The 15954-nt window shown below is 33.7% G+C and overlaps 1 protein-coding gene across 1 annotated transcript; it reads right to left on the minus strand.

Annotated features, from left to right (window-relative positions):
• Positions 1–797: 797 nt before the first annotated feature.
• On the minus strand, positions 798–1508 carry LOC126893094 (protein GVQW3-like). Its single transcript, XM_050663039.1, has one exon. It carries the CDS (start codon positions 1359–1361, stop codon positions 798–800), a length of 564 nt encoding a protein of 187 aa, XP_050518996.1. The 5' UTR covers positions 1362–1508.
• Between the last annotated feature and the right edge of the window lie 14446 nt (positions 1509–15954).

Below are 15954 nucleotides of genomic sequence, written 5' to 3' on the forward strand. Positions count from 1 at the left end.
AGAGGGGCAGGTACCGATATTGACCATTTACTAGTAGTAGCCATTAAAACAATAATTTTAATTAAAAATTATATAGTAATTAAAACAAGAATTAGCAATAGTTCCAAAACCTGTTAAAGATAGATTAAATTACCAATTACAGCGCCTTCAAGAGAAACAAGTGGTAAACAGATTAGAGGAATAAATAAATAAAAGGCTAGAGAATCCAGTCAAACAGAGAATAGCAGAAAAATGGCAGACTATACGAGGTCTGGCTATTAAATAACGAGACTGCTTATGAAAAAGAGTTTTATTTTAAAAATTATTCTACAATCGAATGCTCTCCTTAAATATATTCCCCTTCCCTCGCCACACACCGTTCCATTCGTTTTTTCCATTGGTCAAAGCAACACTGGAAATCTTTTGTTAGAGCTTTTAGGAGCTCCGTCGTTTTTCGCTTCACCTCTTCCACCGACTCGAACCGGATTCCTTTTAAGGCAGACTTGATCTTCTGAAACATGAAAAAGCCACAGGGTGCTACATCAGGCGAGTACGGCGGGTGTTCGAGCCCTGGAATGCCTCTAGCGGCTATAGGGCTAGCGGCAGGTGCGTTATCCTGGTACAAGATCCACGACTTGTTTTTCCACAACTCCGGCCGTTTCTTACGAACTCGCTCTCGCAGCGTTGCCAAAACTTTCAAATAGTAAGTTTGGTTTACAGTTTGACCCTCTGGAACCCATTCAGTCATCACGATGCCGTTAATGTCGAAAAAACGATTAGCAAGGCTTTAAATTTTGATTTCTACATCCTTGCTTTTTTCATTCTTGGTGATGCAGGAGTTTTCCAGTGCATGCATTGTCGCTTAGTTTCAACATCGTATTTGAATAACCATCGCAAGTGGTTTCATCGCAAGTGATGATGTTTTCCATTAATTCAGGCTCTTCATGTAACCTCTCAAGAAAATCTGAGCAGATCTGTTGACGGACGAGCTTTTGGTCAGGGGTCAAATTTTTTGGGACCAACTTCGCACAGACTTTTTTCATGTTCAATTCGTCATGTAAAACTTTTCTGACAGTTTCTTTATCGGAGTTTACAGTCTCAGCAATCATCCGAATGCTCATACGACAATCTCCGCGCACAATTTCATTTATTTTGGTCACTGTTTGCGGAGTTGAAACAGAGACAGGTCGACCTGGACGTTGGTCATCTTCGGCGCTCTCTCGGCCTTCAGAAAACCGTATATACCATTTGAAAACACGCGCACGAGATAGAGAATTCTCACCATAGGCCTCTTTCAACAAATTATAGCACTCAGTCGGAGTTTTTTTTAATTTAAAGAGAAATTTCACATTAATCCGTTGCTCATGTTTTTCTTCACACATTGTTATCGGCACGAGAAAAAAACACGTTCTTTTCTAACCTCTACAGAAAAAATACTACTACAGCGACAAACACGTGTTTTCGTACTGGAAGAGTAGACACTTCCAGCTATCCAATGCTGCATTCGTTTCCCACTCTTCTCCTCTAGGACGCCTTCTGCGCGCACAGTCTCGTTATTTAATAGCCAGACCTCGTACTAGTCTGCTATTCTAGAATAGTCATGTCGGAAGCAGGGGAAAAGTATATAGGAACCGTGCATAAAGAGACGTCAAGACGAGTTCGATAAAGAATGTAGAAATGCTTTGGCAAGAAGATACAGAGCAAAACTACAAAGACACAGAAAATATACCCAAAATACGATTGAAAACTATGTGGCTAGAAGAAGAACAGTTAAAAGTCTCTGCAGAAGGAAGGAACGAGAACAGCTATGAGAGCAATAGAAAAACATAGAAGAACCGTACATAAACAAGGACGTAAACAATTTCTACCAAGAAGTCAAGAAATCTAAAGAGATTAAAAAGAACTCCAGAAAAATGGTACATTCCATTTTTCAAGATACTGTATTCAGGTTTCATAAAAGTAATCAACTTTAGTTATGAAGTTAATTTCGCCTTATTGCATACTACCAAGCTTAAGAATGGATTTTACATTAAATGATAAGAAATGTTTCTCTTTTCTTCAGGTCCAAGCAGTGAGAGTGGCTTCCAGTACATAGCCCGATCAAAGAAAATCTTAGCCCAAAAAAAATAAAGGAAGAATGAAAATTTGGGAATAGGTAGTTGAAATTGTCTATTATTATATAAGAAAAAGTTTACAATTCTACATCCCCTCCATTTTACAAAAATGGAGGGGAATACCCCCTCTCGAAGGTGAAAAATATACATTTAAAATAAGTCCGGAATTGGATAAAATGACTAATTCTAAGCAACTTTTGTTCTACAAAGTTTTTTCCCTAAGTCAATACTTTTCGAGTTATTTCCAAGTGAATATGTTTATTTTTAACAGAAAAAAACATGTTTTTGGACGGTTTTTCGGAGATAACTCAAAAAGTAAGTATTTCAGCGAAAAAATATTCTTAGCAGTAATATAGCTTATAAAAAAAATGAAAAAAATGGTGTATGCCTGATGTCTGTAGACCCAGCAGAAGCAGAGTTGTATCTAATGGAAAATAGGTTCTTCTTCATCAAATTCCAAATCGAATATTTCAATGTAAAATAACCCAAAAACGGAGCACTTTTCGGGCAAAATTCATTTTAAATTTTTTAAAGTTAAAGTTTTAAAAGGTCTATTTTTGTTTTTTAAAAAACTTGTAACATTAAAAGTAAGTGAGTTACGCTCAAAATATTGTTGGTCCCTTTTATTTTTTGGTAAAAAAATCGCGAAAATCACCCCCTAATTAGCATCACAAATAAATTTTTTCATTACCACTTCACAAGTTACTTTGCTTATGTATGTATTTATTTATATGATCTGTAAGTTTCATCGGTTGAAAGTGCTTATTTTTGAAAAAGCTGTAGTTAAAATGGCTTGAACGAGTAACTAATTACGAGTTTAGGCAAATTTTGAACAGCCATAGTATAACCAATTTTTGTCTAACAAGAAAACAAGAAAGCAAAAATATTCAGAAAAGATACTCTTTAAGATTTTTGGTATTACTAATAATTGTTAATTCCATGAACAATTCAATTTTTTTTTCAAAATAAAAAGAATGTTAAAAAAACAGAAATAAAAAGAATTTTAAACCCTATTTTTTTCAAAAATGAGCACTTTGAACCAATGAAACTTATATATACCGGGTGGCATATTTACAGATGCTAGCGTGTGTAGACACCAGGGTGTTGAAATCAGTTAGGGTTTGGAAAAACAGTACGTTTACAGATGCTAGCGTGTGTTGACACTAGAGTGTTGAAATCAGGAAAAAAAATCAAGAAAAATCGATTATATTTATTTTTTACTTTTAATAAATAAAAGAAACTGCTTTTATCGATGTTAATTATTTTCTATTATTTTAGTTAAAAACAATGTCATTAGAGCTCTATCTGTCACCCAAGTTGTACAAGAATTCATCTGTACTCAGTAGATATATCTTAAAAACACCCTGTAATTATCTACGATAATTACTTTCAGTATTTATGTCATCATAACAACATTACAACCTTCATTCGATTATATAAATATTGTTAGCCAAGATCACGATTCACTAATAATTGCAGAGTCAATTATAAACACTTTTCATGGTCGATGCTGAATAGGCATTTCTAAATATATAAACAGTTAAACTATAACAAGGGATTTCTTTATTATTATATTAGACATTCGTCATTCTATTTTGGTGATCAGACGTAATATTTCGACATTAAAGATAGTGTCTCTTTCTACACGAGATGTTCTTTGGGTGAGGTGCTACCAGCTTATACTCATGTGAGTGTAAATAAACCAACTCAACAAGTAAAGTCGTATCAATTATTCCACCCCTCGGATAAGGGATAATCACCCTCACCGGGAGAAGATAGCCTTAGTGCCCAGGGCTGTCATATGGCGATCCAGAACCAGGGAAGAACTCAGGACTGGTGAACAGGACAGGTATGAAGAAACACGTCAATGTTCAGGCACCTAGACCACCTTAGACAACAGTGTGGTATATGTAAAATGGATGGAGACATCAGGCCGACGCGGAGCTGAAAATGGAATAGGATGGAGATGGAACATCGTGGGACAATGGAAAATGGACAATGCTATGGAACGTGCAGCGAGGACTTGTGATACGAACAAAGACGCGTAAAAGTGGTAAGTCCATATTAGCTATTTTTATGGTATTTCCTGATTAATATAAAGTATAAAGTATAAACATTATGTGCTACCTTAATTACATTAATATATGTTTCAAGTTTACCTATTTTTACTTAATTATTCTATTCTATTACCAATATTTATCAATATAAAAAGATTTTTTTACCCTCATATTAAGTTATTATAGGACGCAATGATACAATTTTATATGATTTTTACATATTTATCAACGTATACCTTATCATTGCTGACTTTTATTCATTTATTATTTGACTACTGATTTTTAGTACATTTTTGCAATTTTTTATGATCTTAATATTTGCTATCGTAAATATACCTATCAAAATAAATATACGATATAACAAATATACGCTATATGCATAATACATTTAAATTATTATTCTAACTACTTATTTACAAGGGTTAATATAACGTTATTTATTTTTGAATTTTTATTACTACTGCAATTTTTACATATTTTTACCATATATTGACGTATTATTTTATCTCTATATTTTTTTACTATATATCTATATACTACATATCTATATACACCGTAAGACTATCGAATTTATATTTTCGCTAAGAAGTGCAGAAGCTGAAAAAAAAAGAAAAAAAAATTATGTATAAATGAGTAGCAACAAAGTTACTTGGGAAGATTTTGTCAAAATAGTTGAGGAAATTGCACAAGAAATTGACAGGCAAAGCAGAAGAGTCTTAAAGAAAAAAGTTCCGAAATCTAAGGACATAAAGGAATAAGTAACGCCACAGCTAATTAAAGCTTATAACAAGTTCACACAATTGACTAGGAAAAACTGGGAAGCACTTTCGGACAAACAAAGGGAATCGTGCAACAAATATTTTGGAAAAATCAGAGACAAAGTTATACGATCATTTCAAGCAGTAAATGTGAGAACAGTGGTTCCAAGTTCAATACATCAACCAATCGACAAGGAAGTTGAAGAGGAACAAAGCGATGAGGAAATAGAAGAAGGAAAAAGCGACGAGGAAGGAGAAGAAGAAATAATTAACGACGAAATAAAAGAGAAAAAAGGTGACATAAAACAAGATATAACAATATTAAACATGGCTTTGACAATCAATGAATTTTTGAATATCGCAAGCAAGATATTGCCCAACGAGTTCGATGGAAGCGCAGGGAAATTACAACCATTTTTAGACGCATTAGAACTACTTGGAAAATTGGCAGAAGGTCATGAAGACACAGCTGTAACGCTAATAAAAACGCGACTCACCAATAAGGCTAGGAACCTAATAACCACAGAAGATACAATTCCACGGATAGCTGAAGCACTAAAGAAAGAATTAAAAGGTGATAATCCGAAGATTTTAATAGCCAAATTAGAAAAAAAAAGGCAAGGGCATAGAGATGCAGCAGTGTACGCATCTGAAGTGGAAGAGTTAGCAGAACAATTAAAAGTAGCATACATAGCGGAAGGAATGCCACTTGACTTAGCAAAGAAATATACGACGGAAGCTGTAGTAACAACAATGAAACGAAACGCTAATGCAGAGAAAGCTAAGATAATACTGGAAGCAGGTAACTTTACATCACCGCAGGAAGTAGTATCTAAATTTTTGTCGATCGATACGACTGAAGAAAATGCACAAGGAAGAGTCTTAAATTATAGGACAAACTACGAGAATAGGAGAGGACAGCAGCAATACAGAAGAGGATACCATAACAAATATGACAGAGGAAGAAGAAATAACTTCGGACAACGGAACGAAGGAGAAGCAACGGACAATCAACGAAATTATTCGAACAGAGGATACAGACAATTTAACAATCAAACATACAGAGGAAACCAGAGAGGCGGACGTAACAGGAACGTAAGGTTACTAGAAATAGAGGACAGTCAAGAAGAGCAAGAAAACCAGCAGTTGGGGTTTTGAATGAACAAGAAGTTGGAAGCACACAGGCAGAAATAAAATATAACATTTACAACTTCGACCTAAACCTAACGAACTTTGTACGAATGAAAACAGGAATTCTTGAAAACACAAGCACTTTCATCATAGACACAGGAGCTGACATTTCAATACTAAAATGTTCACAAGATTTTATGAAGGAACAGGTGAAACCAAACACAAAGGCGAAAATAAAAGGAGTCACTAAAGGAGAGTTGCAAACAATGGGAGAAGTTGAGACAACACTCGAAGTAAAAGGAACTCGATTCGAACACATCTTTCAATTGGTAGAACCTAACTTTCCAATTCCAACAGACGGAATCATTGGGAGAGACTTTATTTCTAACTTTCAATGTATACTAGATTACGCAAACCTTAAAATGCACATTAAAGAGGACAACGATTGTTACATTAGTACGAAAATTCTGGATAATATAGACAATGACACCATAATAATACCGCCTAGATGTGAAATTTACAGAATCGTAAAAATTTTTCAAACGTTAAAGAAAGACAGGATAGTGGAACAGCAAGAAATACAACCAGGAATATTCATAGCAAGAGCAATTATTTCAAGTAATAATCCATACATCAAAATTTTGAACACAACGTACGAAACAGTAAATGTAGACGCAAGCACAATCAGGACGTTGGATATTAAACTATTCAATATATATAGGCTAGTCAACGACAGCAAAGACAGAAAAAAAGAATTACGAGAATCACTGAAATTAGACATACCAGAATACATACGAGACAACTTAGTATCGTTATGCGAGGAATATTCGGACATATTCGCCCTAAGGCATGATATGTTAACCTGTAACAATTTCTACGAACAAAAACTAAGAGTTAAAGACCAAACTCCGGTATATATCAAGAATTATAGGACACCTCATGCGCAAACAGAGGAATTAAATCGACAAGTACAAAACCTAAGAGACCAAGGAATCATAGAACCATCTACATCCGAGTACAACAGTCCAGTAGTACTGGTACCGAAAAAAGCTATAGATGGAGGAAAAGCATGGAGATTATGCATAGATTTTAGACAACTGAACAAGAAGATAGTTACAGACAAATTTCCATTACCAAGAATAGATTCGATATTAGATCAACTAGGAAGAGCAAAATGGTTTTCAGTTATAGACTTAATGTCAGGCTTTCACCAGATACCATTAGAAAAATCATCGAGAAAATACACATCGTTCAGCACAGAAAATGGAGCATTTCAATTTACCAGATTACCTTTTGGATTAAATGTAAGCCCAAATAGCTTTTCAAGAATTATGTCAATAGCATTTTCAGGATTAACACCAGACAAAGCATTTCTTTACATGGACGATATCGTAGTAATTGGAATATCCGAAAAGCATCACTTAGACAACCTGAAAAAGACATTCGAGACATGTCGAAAATTCAATTTGAAACTTAACCCAGGAAAATGTCAATTCTTTAGAAGGGAAGTAACATATTTAGGACATTATCTTTCTCAAGAGGGAGTATCACCAGACAAAGCGAAGTATGCAGCAATTGAACAATATCCGACACCTAAGACAGCGGAAGAAACAAAGAGATTTGTAGCATTTTGCAACTATTACAGACGTTTTATTAAAAATTTTGCGGAAATATGCAGACCACTCAACAAATTATCGAGGAAAGGAGTAGAATTTTCGTGGACCGAGGAGTGTGAAAAAGCATTCAAAAAGCTTAAAGCATCTCTGACGAAACCACCAATTTTAAAATATCCTGATTTCAACAAACAGTTTATCTTAACAACAGACGCATCCAATGAGAGTTGTTCAGCAATCCTAAGTCAAGATTACAACGGAATTGACCTACCTATAGCATATGCATCAAGAAGTTTTAGTAAAGGAGAATGTAATAAACCTATAATCGTTAAGGAATTACTAGCGATTCATTGGGGAATTAATTATTTTAAATGTTATCTATATGGAGCACCAACATTCAAAGTAAAAACAGACCATAAACCTTTGACACACCTATTTGCAATGAAAGAACCAACCTCAAAACTCACGAGGATCAGATTAGACCTAGAAGAATATGACTTCGAAATAGAGTATATAACAGGGAAAAGTAACTACGCAGATAGTCTTTCAAGAATAACATTGCATCAACTAAAAAACCTATACATAGACAACGCCCATATACTAGCTATAACAAGAGCTCAAGCAAAAGAAAAGGAGAAAGAAGCAAGACAAACAAAGGCTGAAAGTGAACTCGCACTACAGCCAGAAGCCACCAAACAGACAGTAAGGAAGGTACTAAATAATTTAGAGGCGCATAGACTACCAATTTTGTCCTTTGGAGCAGAACTAATCTCACCAAGACTGAGCATTAGGGCCAAAAACAAAATAAAATGCAGCAAAAGCATAGCCACAGGATTAAATCGTTTCGATTTAAACCAAGCGTTGGTACAGCTTGATAAGCTGGCGGTAGAGAATGCAGTACGTAAAGTAAAAATATACGTAAATGATATTATTTTTAAAATGTGCACAATTGATGAATTTATTAAAGAAGGAAATAAAAAATTGAAGAATATAGAAATATACATATGTGAAGTACCAGAAACAATAAAAGATGACAAAGAAAAACACAGATTAATAGAAGAATACCATAATCACCCGATGTTCGGAGGACACTTAAAGAAAAATAGACTAATAAAGAAGCTAAAAGCAAGATTTAGATGGAAAAATTTAGAAAAAGACGTAAGAAAATACGTTAAACAATGCCATGAATGTCACATTAACAAACCGAATAGAACACTTGTCAAAGAAGACGTGATATCGGACACTTCTTCGAAACCAGAGGACACAGCGTACATAGACACGATAGGTCACCTCACTAGAAGCAATGAAGACAAAAAAGAGCGGCAAGAAGAAAATAAGCCCAAAACAACACCACAACACTTTAAAAGAGGAGACCTAGTCCTTGTAAAAAGGGAAGAGAATGGTAAGTTTGATAGTCTTTATGTAGGTCCTTTCACAATAACAGAAGTAAATAACGTTAATTGTAAAATCAGAATAGAAAACAATAAAATCAAGGAAATACATAAGAATAGATTATATGCTTACAATCCGAAAACACAGTGAGTGACAAGTGTTACGAAACAATGTTGTTAAACGAACATTTTATATTATTTATGTATTTGCGTAGGCTTAGGAAGTTTGTATATAAAATAAATTTTTTGTATTGATTACAACACAGTATGGGTTGGTAGTACGACTTGCAAATTTCCCTCCCCGTAGTCGGAAAATTCCTAAAAAGGGAAGGTGTACAAGAATTCATCTGTACTCAGTAGATATATCTTAAAAACACCCTGTAATTATCTACGATAATTACTTTCAGTATTTATGTCATCATAACAACATTACAACCTTCATTCGATTATATAAATATTGTTAGCCAAGATCACGATTCACTAATAATTGCAGAGTCAATTATAAACACTTTTCATGGTCGATGCTGAATAGGCATTTCTAAATATATAAACAGTTAAACTATAACAAGGGATTTCTTTATTATTATATTAGACATTCGTCATTCTATTTTGGTGATCAGACGTAATATTTCGACATTAAAGATAGTGTCTCTTTCTACACGAGATGTTCTTTGGGTGAGGTGCTACCAGCTTATACTCATGTGAGTGTAAATAAACCAACTCAACAAGTAAAGTCGTATCAATTATTCCACCCCTCGGATAAGGGATAATCACCCTCACCGGGAGAAGATAGCCTTAATGCCTAAAACTATGAGCAATATTTTTGGAAATGAAACAGATCAAAAATCTCATCAAACAATGTTCAATGTTCGTCTTACAGTTAATTTTTATTAAATAAAGCTACGCGACTGGTAAAGGCTTCCCGTGAAACGTTCTTTTCCTGTGAAACGTTTTTTGACCTGTTTCGTGCTAGATCGGTTCGACGAAGTAAGTAAGACGAAGTTAGTTCAGTCACAGTATTATAGAGGTTCCACAGTAAAACCACTCCTCTGTCGGCGCTTTGATCTCAAGAAGTAATACCGGCAGTACGCAATTGGGAGTTCACCAGTTGTGGATGCGGGTTTTCCCTGTTAAAATCCGTACGTTTCTATGCGACTAGCAATGCGAGAGTGATAAAAGATCATCTCAAGATAAAAACCGAAGAACACATTTCGTTACTTGAAGAACCAGGTTCTAAATATCTAAATCACATTACTCCAACGTCAGGTATAGGAAGACATATTGCCACATATATATTAATTTTTTTTGAGAATTCGGTATTGGCACAAGTAATCTTTTATTAGGCTGCGACGGTACAGCAGTCAACAATGGGAGGAAGAATGGGGTTTTACGGTTTTTAGAGACAAAACTGAAACGTCCTCTGCAGTGGTCATTTTGTCTGTTACACATGAATGAATTGCCCCTCCGGCATATCTTTCAATATCTCGATGGAGAAAGTTCGGGACCTCGTGAATACTCTGGCGCTATAGGTAAACTATTGGAATCTTATGAAAATTTGCCAGTAGTCCATTTTGTTCCTATTCATACCACTCTACCACAATTAGATGCTGCAGTTATAAGGGACCTTAGCAGTGATCAAAAGTACTTATACGAAATTTGTCATTCGGTTTCTAGTGGAAAGTGCTCGATAGATTTAGCAACTCGTAATCCGGGTAAATTATCACATGCACGATGGGTTACAAAGGCAAAACGTATATTGCGTGCTTACGTCGGAAGTGAAAATCCGTCTTTGGTTTTAAGATCTTTGGCTGAATTTGTGGTAAAAGTTTATGCGCCAGTGTGGTTTCATATTAAAACAAAGCCATCGTGTAGTGAAAGAGCAAGACAGGTCTTTAAAATGATTCAATTGTCACGCTACCTGAGCAACGAGTTAAAAGCCGTCATTGATCCTGTTATCAAAAGAAATTTGTATTTTTGTCATCCGGAGAACCTTCTCCTAGCTTTCTGATGATCGTCCTGCCATAAGACAACTTGCCTTACGCAGAATGTTGAAGACGCGCACAAAAATACCTACTTTGGACACGAATGTAAGAGAATTTCTAATTCCTGATTTAAATTTCAATGCTAGTGAATATTATGAACTTATTGATTGGCAAAATTGCTCTGTTAGAATTCCTCCCCTTTTATGTGCTAGAACTGATTAGGATATTAGAAAATGTATTAATGGCGAAGAAATTTTTCCAACAAATTTTCTGTCATTTCCTTGTCATACTCAAGCAGTAGAAAGATGTGTGAAGGTTGTAACAGAAGCTTCCAATTCTGTCCTGGGCTATGACTCCAGAGATGGATTTATTCGGGCAAGGATTCATTCAAGAACCATATTACCTGGATTTAACACTAAGGCGCAATACAGTGCATACATTTTTTAGGAGTTTAAAGACAAGTAGCAGTTTAATTTCCATTTAATATTCTAGGATATAATAGGTATTTAGTTGAACTTTTTTTAAGAGAACCTCTTGATTTAGTAAATGGTTTGTTTTCTATATTAAAAGTATTTACAAAATAAGAGATTTTTATTGTTTTCTATATTAAAAGTTTTTATAAAATAAGGGATTTGTATTCTCTTGTCTATTTAAATGTAGAAGACTTTTTGAAACTATAAAAGTTGGTAAAAAGCCCAATAGTCATTAATATATTTAGCAATTTTTGCGTTCTATCACGTTCCGAAAAACTAAGTTAATACATTTCTTGATTTTGTTTTATTATGTGTAGAGCCTAAAGATGTTACGAAAAACCTAAATAAAAAATAAAACTGTTAGTCAGTTACTCATATAATTAGTAACTGTTTGACACTATTGAGATTAAAAAAAAAACATTTTTTTCTTTTTGTTTCACCCTGTAGAACCCTGAAGATGAAATAGTAGAAAAAAATAAAAAAACATGGTATTCCTCTATGTAGTAAGCAACTTTTCCGCGCTATTACATTTAGAATAAAAAATTTAAAAAAATTCTTCATGTTTCACTCCACCCTATTATACATTTTAAAGTATTTTTTACTAAACAACAACATTTTTGTTTAATGTAGTAGGATTTTGTATTTTGACAACGACACCCGATTTGGGCGTCGAAACGTTAATAAAATTATTTTTTACAATTTATCCGTATCAATTTAGCCGTTAGCATAGATGCTAACGGCTATTGATTGAATTTAAATATCTACTGCTGTGGAAAAATATTTAAGTGATTTAGGTATGAACAGATAAAATTAAACGTTGTTGGGATATAGACAATAATATATTAACATAAAAGAAAAACATAAAAAAATATTAAGTTAATGAGCAGATCCATACCCTTTAGCGTAAGGTTGGTTCTCTGTGATGTTTCTCATCAGGTTTCTGCTTCTTTTTTCCTTTTGTTGCCTCGGTTTTGGAAAAATAATACGTTTACAGATGCTAACAAATTACAGTAATTACAGAAATTACAGTAATGTACAAGTAACCAAACTTATCTATACTTGGGTGTCACATGCAGCAGCTTAAACTTATTAGTTCCTATGTCTATAAATAGTTTACTTTGTTGTATATTCACTTTGCAATTTCTATAAATTGTTGCAATATATCGATTTTGTTTTTTTTTCTTTACTTTATTAACCTATATTTTGTATTTATGTATATTTTTTTATATTGACGATTTATCAAATTTCAGAAAATTGTATTTTTTATTGTTATTGTTAGATATTATTTATTTATTTTTTCTGACTTTAATTAAGCTTTGTCCATAAAATTTGTATTTTCAGTGACAATAAAGCATATTTCTATTCTATTCTAACGTGTGTTGACACTAGGCATACATGCATAGATGTGTGTTGACATACATGCATAGTTGCTAACTTCTATTGACACAGCTTTTAAATGCAACTGGCATGGCGGCTATTGCGTTGCTGGTTTGCGAAAAAATATTGGGAGAATATAACAGTTTACATAAATTAGTATAAAGAATTAGTTAATAAACAAAATTAATTACCTAATTAAGACCTAAGTGGAAGAAGAAGATATGTTACAAAGCCTCAGTGTTGCCAATCGCATTTCTCTAGATTATCCGATGATCGCTCGAAAAATATCCAATTTGTCACGAAAAGGTACGCTAGGTCAAAAATTATTCTGTTATTAAAATCAATGTTGCCAATGTTATTCTTTCAGTCCCCTTAACAACCATCAAATAAAAAAATCCGTTGTTCGTACGCCAATCAGTTGATTGTAATCAATTATCATTATGATAATTAACATAATTTATTGATTAATTAATTATTAATTATCAATTAACGTAACAATTATTAACATAATTGATTAATTAATCAATTAATCTCATAATTAAAATCAATTATGTTTTCAGTAACCCAATCAAAGTTGACATTGACAGTAATTAAATATTTGATAATGATCAGTTGATTCCATTTCTGATTAGCGTTCGAACAACCGGCCCTTTAATCTACTGGATTCTCAATTTCACAGTTTAAAAATTTTCGTTTATACAGCGTGTCTACTTACGTTGGAAACATATGGGAAACTTTTTTATTATTAATTTTACGAAAAAAGTTATTCTTTATAAAAAGTTCTGCATGCCCCAAAACCTAAGATTCAATCATCAGATATCAAATTTTCTCAATATTATACGAGGCATGTAAAAAAATATGAATTTCGGTCAAGGGTAAAGTACCTTTATTTCTCTCAATATCGAAAATTCTGATGATAAAAAGTTGTTTGGAATTAAAGACTAAGATCAAATATGCAATTACATGCTTCTAATTAAAAAAAAAAATTTTTACTCAAATTTATGGATACCCAACATCGTTTTTAATTATTACAAATATTTGATAAAAATAATAAACTTAAAGATAAAACCCATAACTAAATTAAAATTCATGGTGACGTTTAAATTATTACTTTAATCATCGTCAGAATAATAAGTTTCTTGAGCGGATGCTTTAAAATAATTTTAAAGGAACAAACAATAATTAATGAAAACGTAAAAATGACATTGACAATCATTGGGTTAAGTCAATAATTTCAAACACGCCATGTCCCTTTGCGTGTTTAAGGGTGGCTTCAAAAGAAATATGGATAATGCCTCCTTGATGCTGATTTCCGTTGGAGAACTTGCATGACCAATGATTGAGAAGTCCTTACGACTAATAGGGTGGTCAGAATCAGTCATATGTTGGAATACCGCTGAATTTGGAATTGTTCTTGATCGTCTTCCTAAGTGAGGAGTGACACCTAAGTGTTCGCAACATCTGACATTAAAGTGACGTCGAGTCTTCCTGACGTACGTAACTGCACAGCTACTACATTTGAATTGGTATATAATGTTAGATGCGAGATCACTAGGAATCATGTCTTTCACATGGAAACGAGATCCTATTCTTTCCAAAGTCGTGAAAGCAAATCTTAATTCTATAGAGGGAAATGCTTTCTTAATTGTTCTACGGATGTTGCGTCGGATTTGTAAGCTGTGGTAACCAGTATATGGAAGTTTGATATATATCTTTTCTTTAATTTCTTCTACTTTGCTGTTTGGTTGGAATTTGTTATTGAAAAAACGTCTGATGTATCTTTCTAAGAAGTTCAACGAAAAACCATTTTTATTTAAGATCACCTTTATGTTTTCTAACTCTTCATGTAGGAATTCCCAGGTTGAACAGATAGTGAAAGCGCGGTGAAAAAGTATATTGATTAAACTTGTTTTGTATTTGTTGGGAATGAAGCTATCTGCGTTTATATGCAGGCCGGTGAAGGTTGGTTTTCTATATATTGAAGTGGAAAAACCTGAAGGTGATCTGAAGATGTTAATTCCTAAGAAGAGCAGATTTCCATTGACTTTAATTTCACTAGTAAATTTCATATTGTGGTGTTTCTGGTTGAGATAATCTAAAAAATGTTGAATGTGATCAGTATGTTTGAAGATGAGAAAAATATTATCCACGTATCGTCTATAAAGAAGTGGCTTAAAATGATATTTTTCTCATCTTCAAACATACTGATCACATTCAACATTTTTTAGATTATCTCAACCAGAAACACCACAATATGAAATTTACTAGTGAAATTGAAGTCAATGGAAATCTGCCCTTCTTAGGGATTAACATCTTCAGATCACCTTCAGGATTTTCCACTTCAATATATAGAAAACCAACCTTCACCGGCCTGTATATAAACGCAGATAGCTTCATTCCCAACAAATAGAAAACAAGTTTAATCAATATACTTGTTCACCGCGCTTTCACTATCTGTTCAACCTGGCAATTCAGAAAACATAAAGGTGATCTTAAATAAAAATGGTTTTTAGTTGAACTTCTTAGAAAGATACATCAGACGTTTTTTCAATAACAAATTCCAACCAAACAGCAAAGTAAAAGAAATCAAAGAAAAGATCTATATCAAACTTCCATATACTGGTTACCACTGCTTACAAATCCGACGCAACATCCGTAGACAATTAAAAAAGCATTTCCCTCTATAGAATTAAGATTTGCTTTCACGACTTTGGAAAGAATAGGATCTCGTTTCCATGTGAAAGACATGATTCCTAGTGATCTCGCATCTAACATTATATACCAATTCAAATGTAGTAGCTGTGCAGCTACGTACGTCGGAAAGACTCGACGTCACTTTAATGTCAGATGTTGCGAACACTTAGGTGTCACTCCTCACTTAGGAAGACGATCAAGAACAATTCCAAATTCAGCGGTATTCCAACATAATGACTGATTCTGACCACCCTATTAGTCGTAAGGACTTCTCAATCATTGGTCATGCAAGTTCTCCAACGGAACTCAGCATCAAGAAGGCATTATCCATATTTCTTTTGAAGCCACCCTTAAACACGCAAAGGGACATGGCGTGTTTGAAATT

The sequence above is a fragment of the Diabrotica virgifera genome, chromosome 10 (assembly GCF_917563875.1).
Source record: "Diabrotica virgifera virgifera chromosome 10, PGI_DIABVI_V3a".
In the NCBI taxonomy this organism is placed as follows: Eukaryota; Metazoa; Arthropoda; class Insecta; order Coleoptera; family Chrysomelidae; genus Diabrotica; species Diabrotica virgifera.

Bases quoted from the DNA above. Each gene is read 5' to 3' on its own strand.
- LOC126893094 (XM_050663039.1), bottom strand. From the start codon at position 1,361: ATGTGTGAAGAAAAACATGAGCAACGGATTAATGTGAAATTTCTCTTT.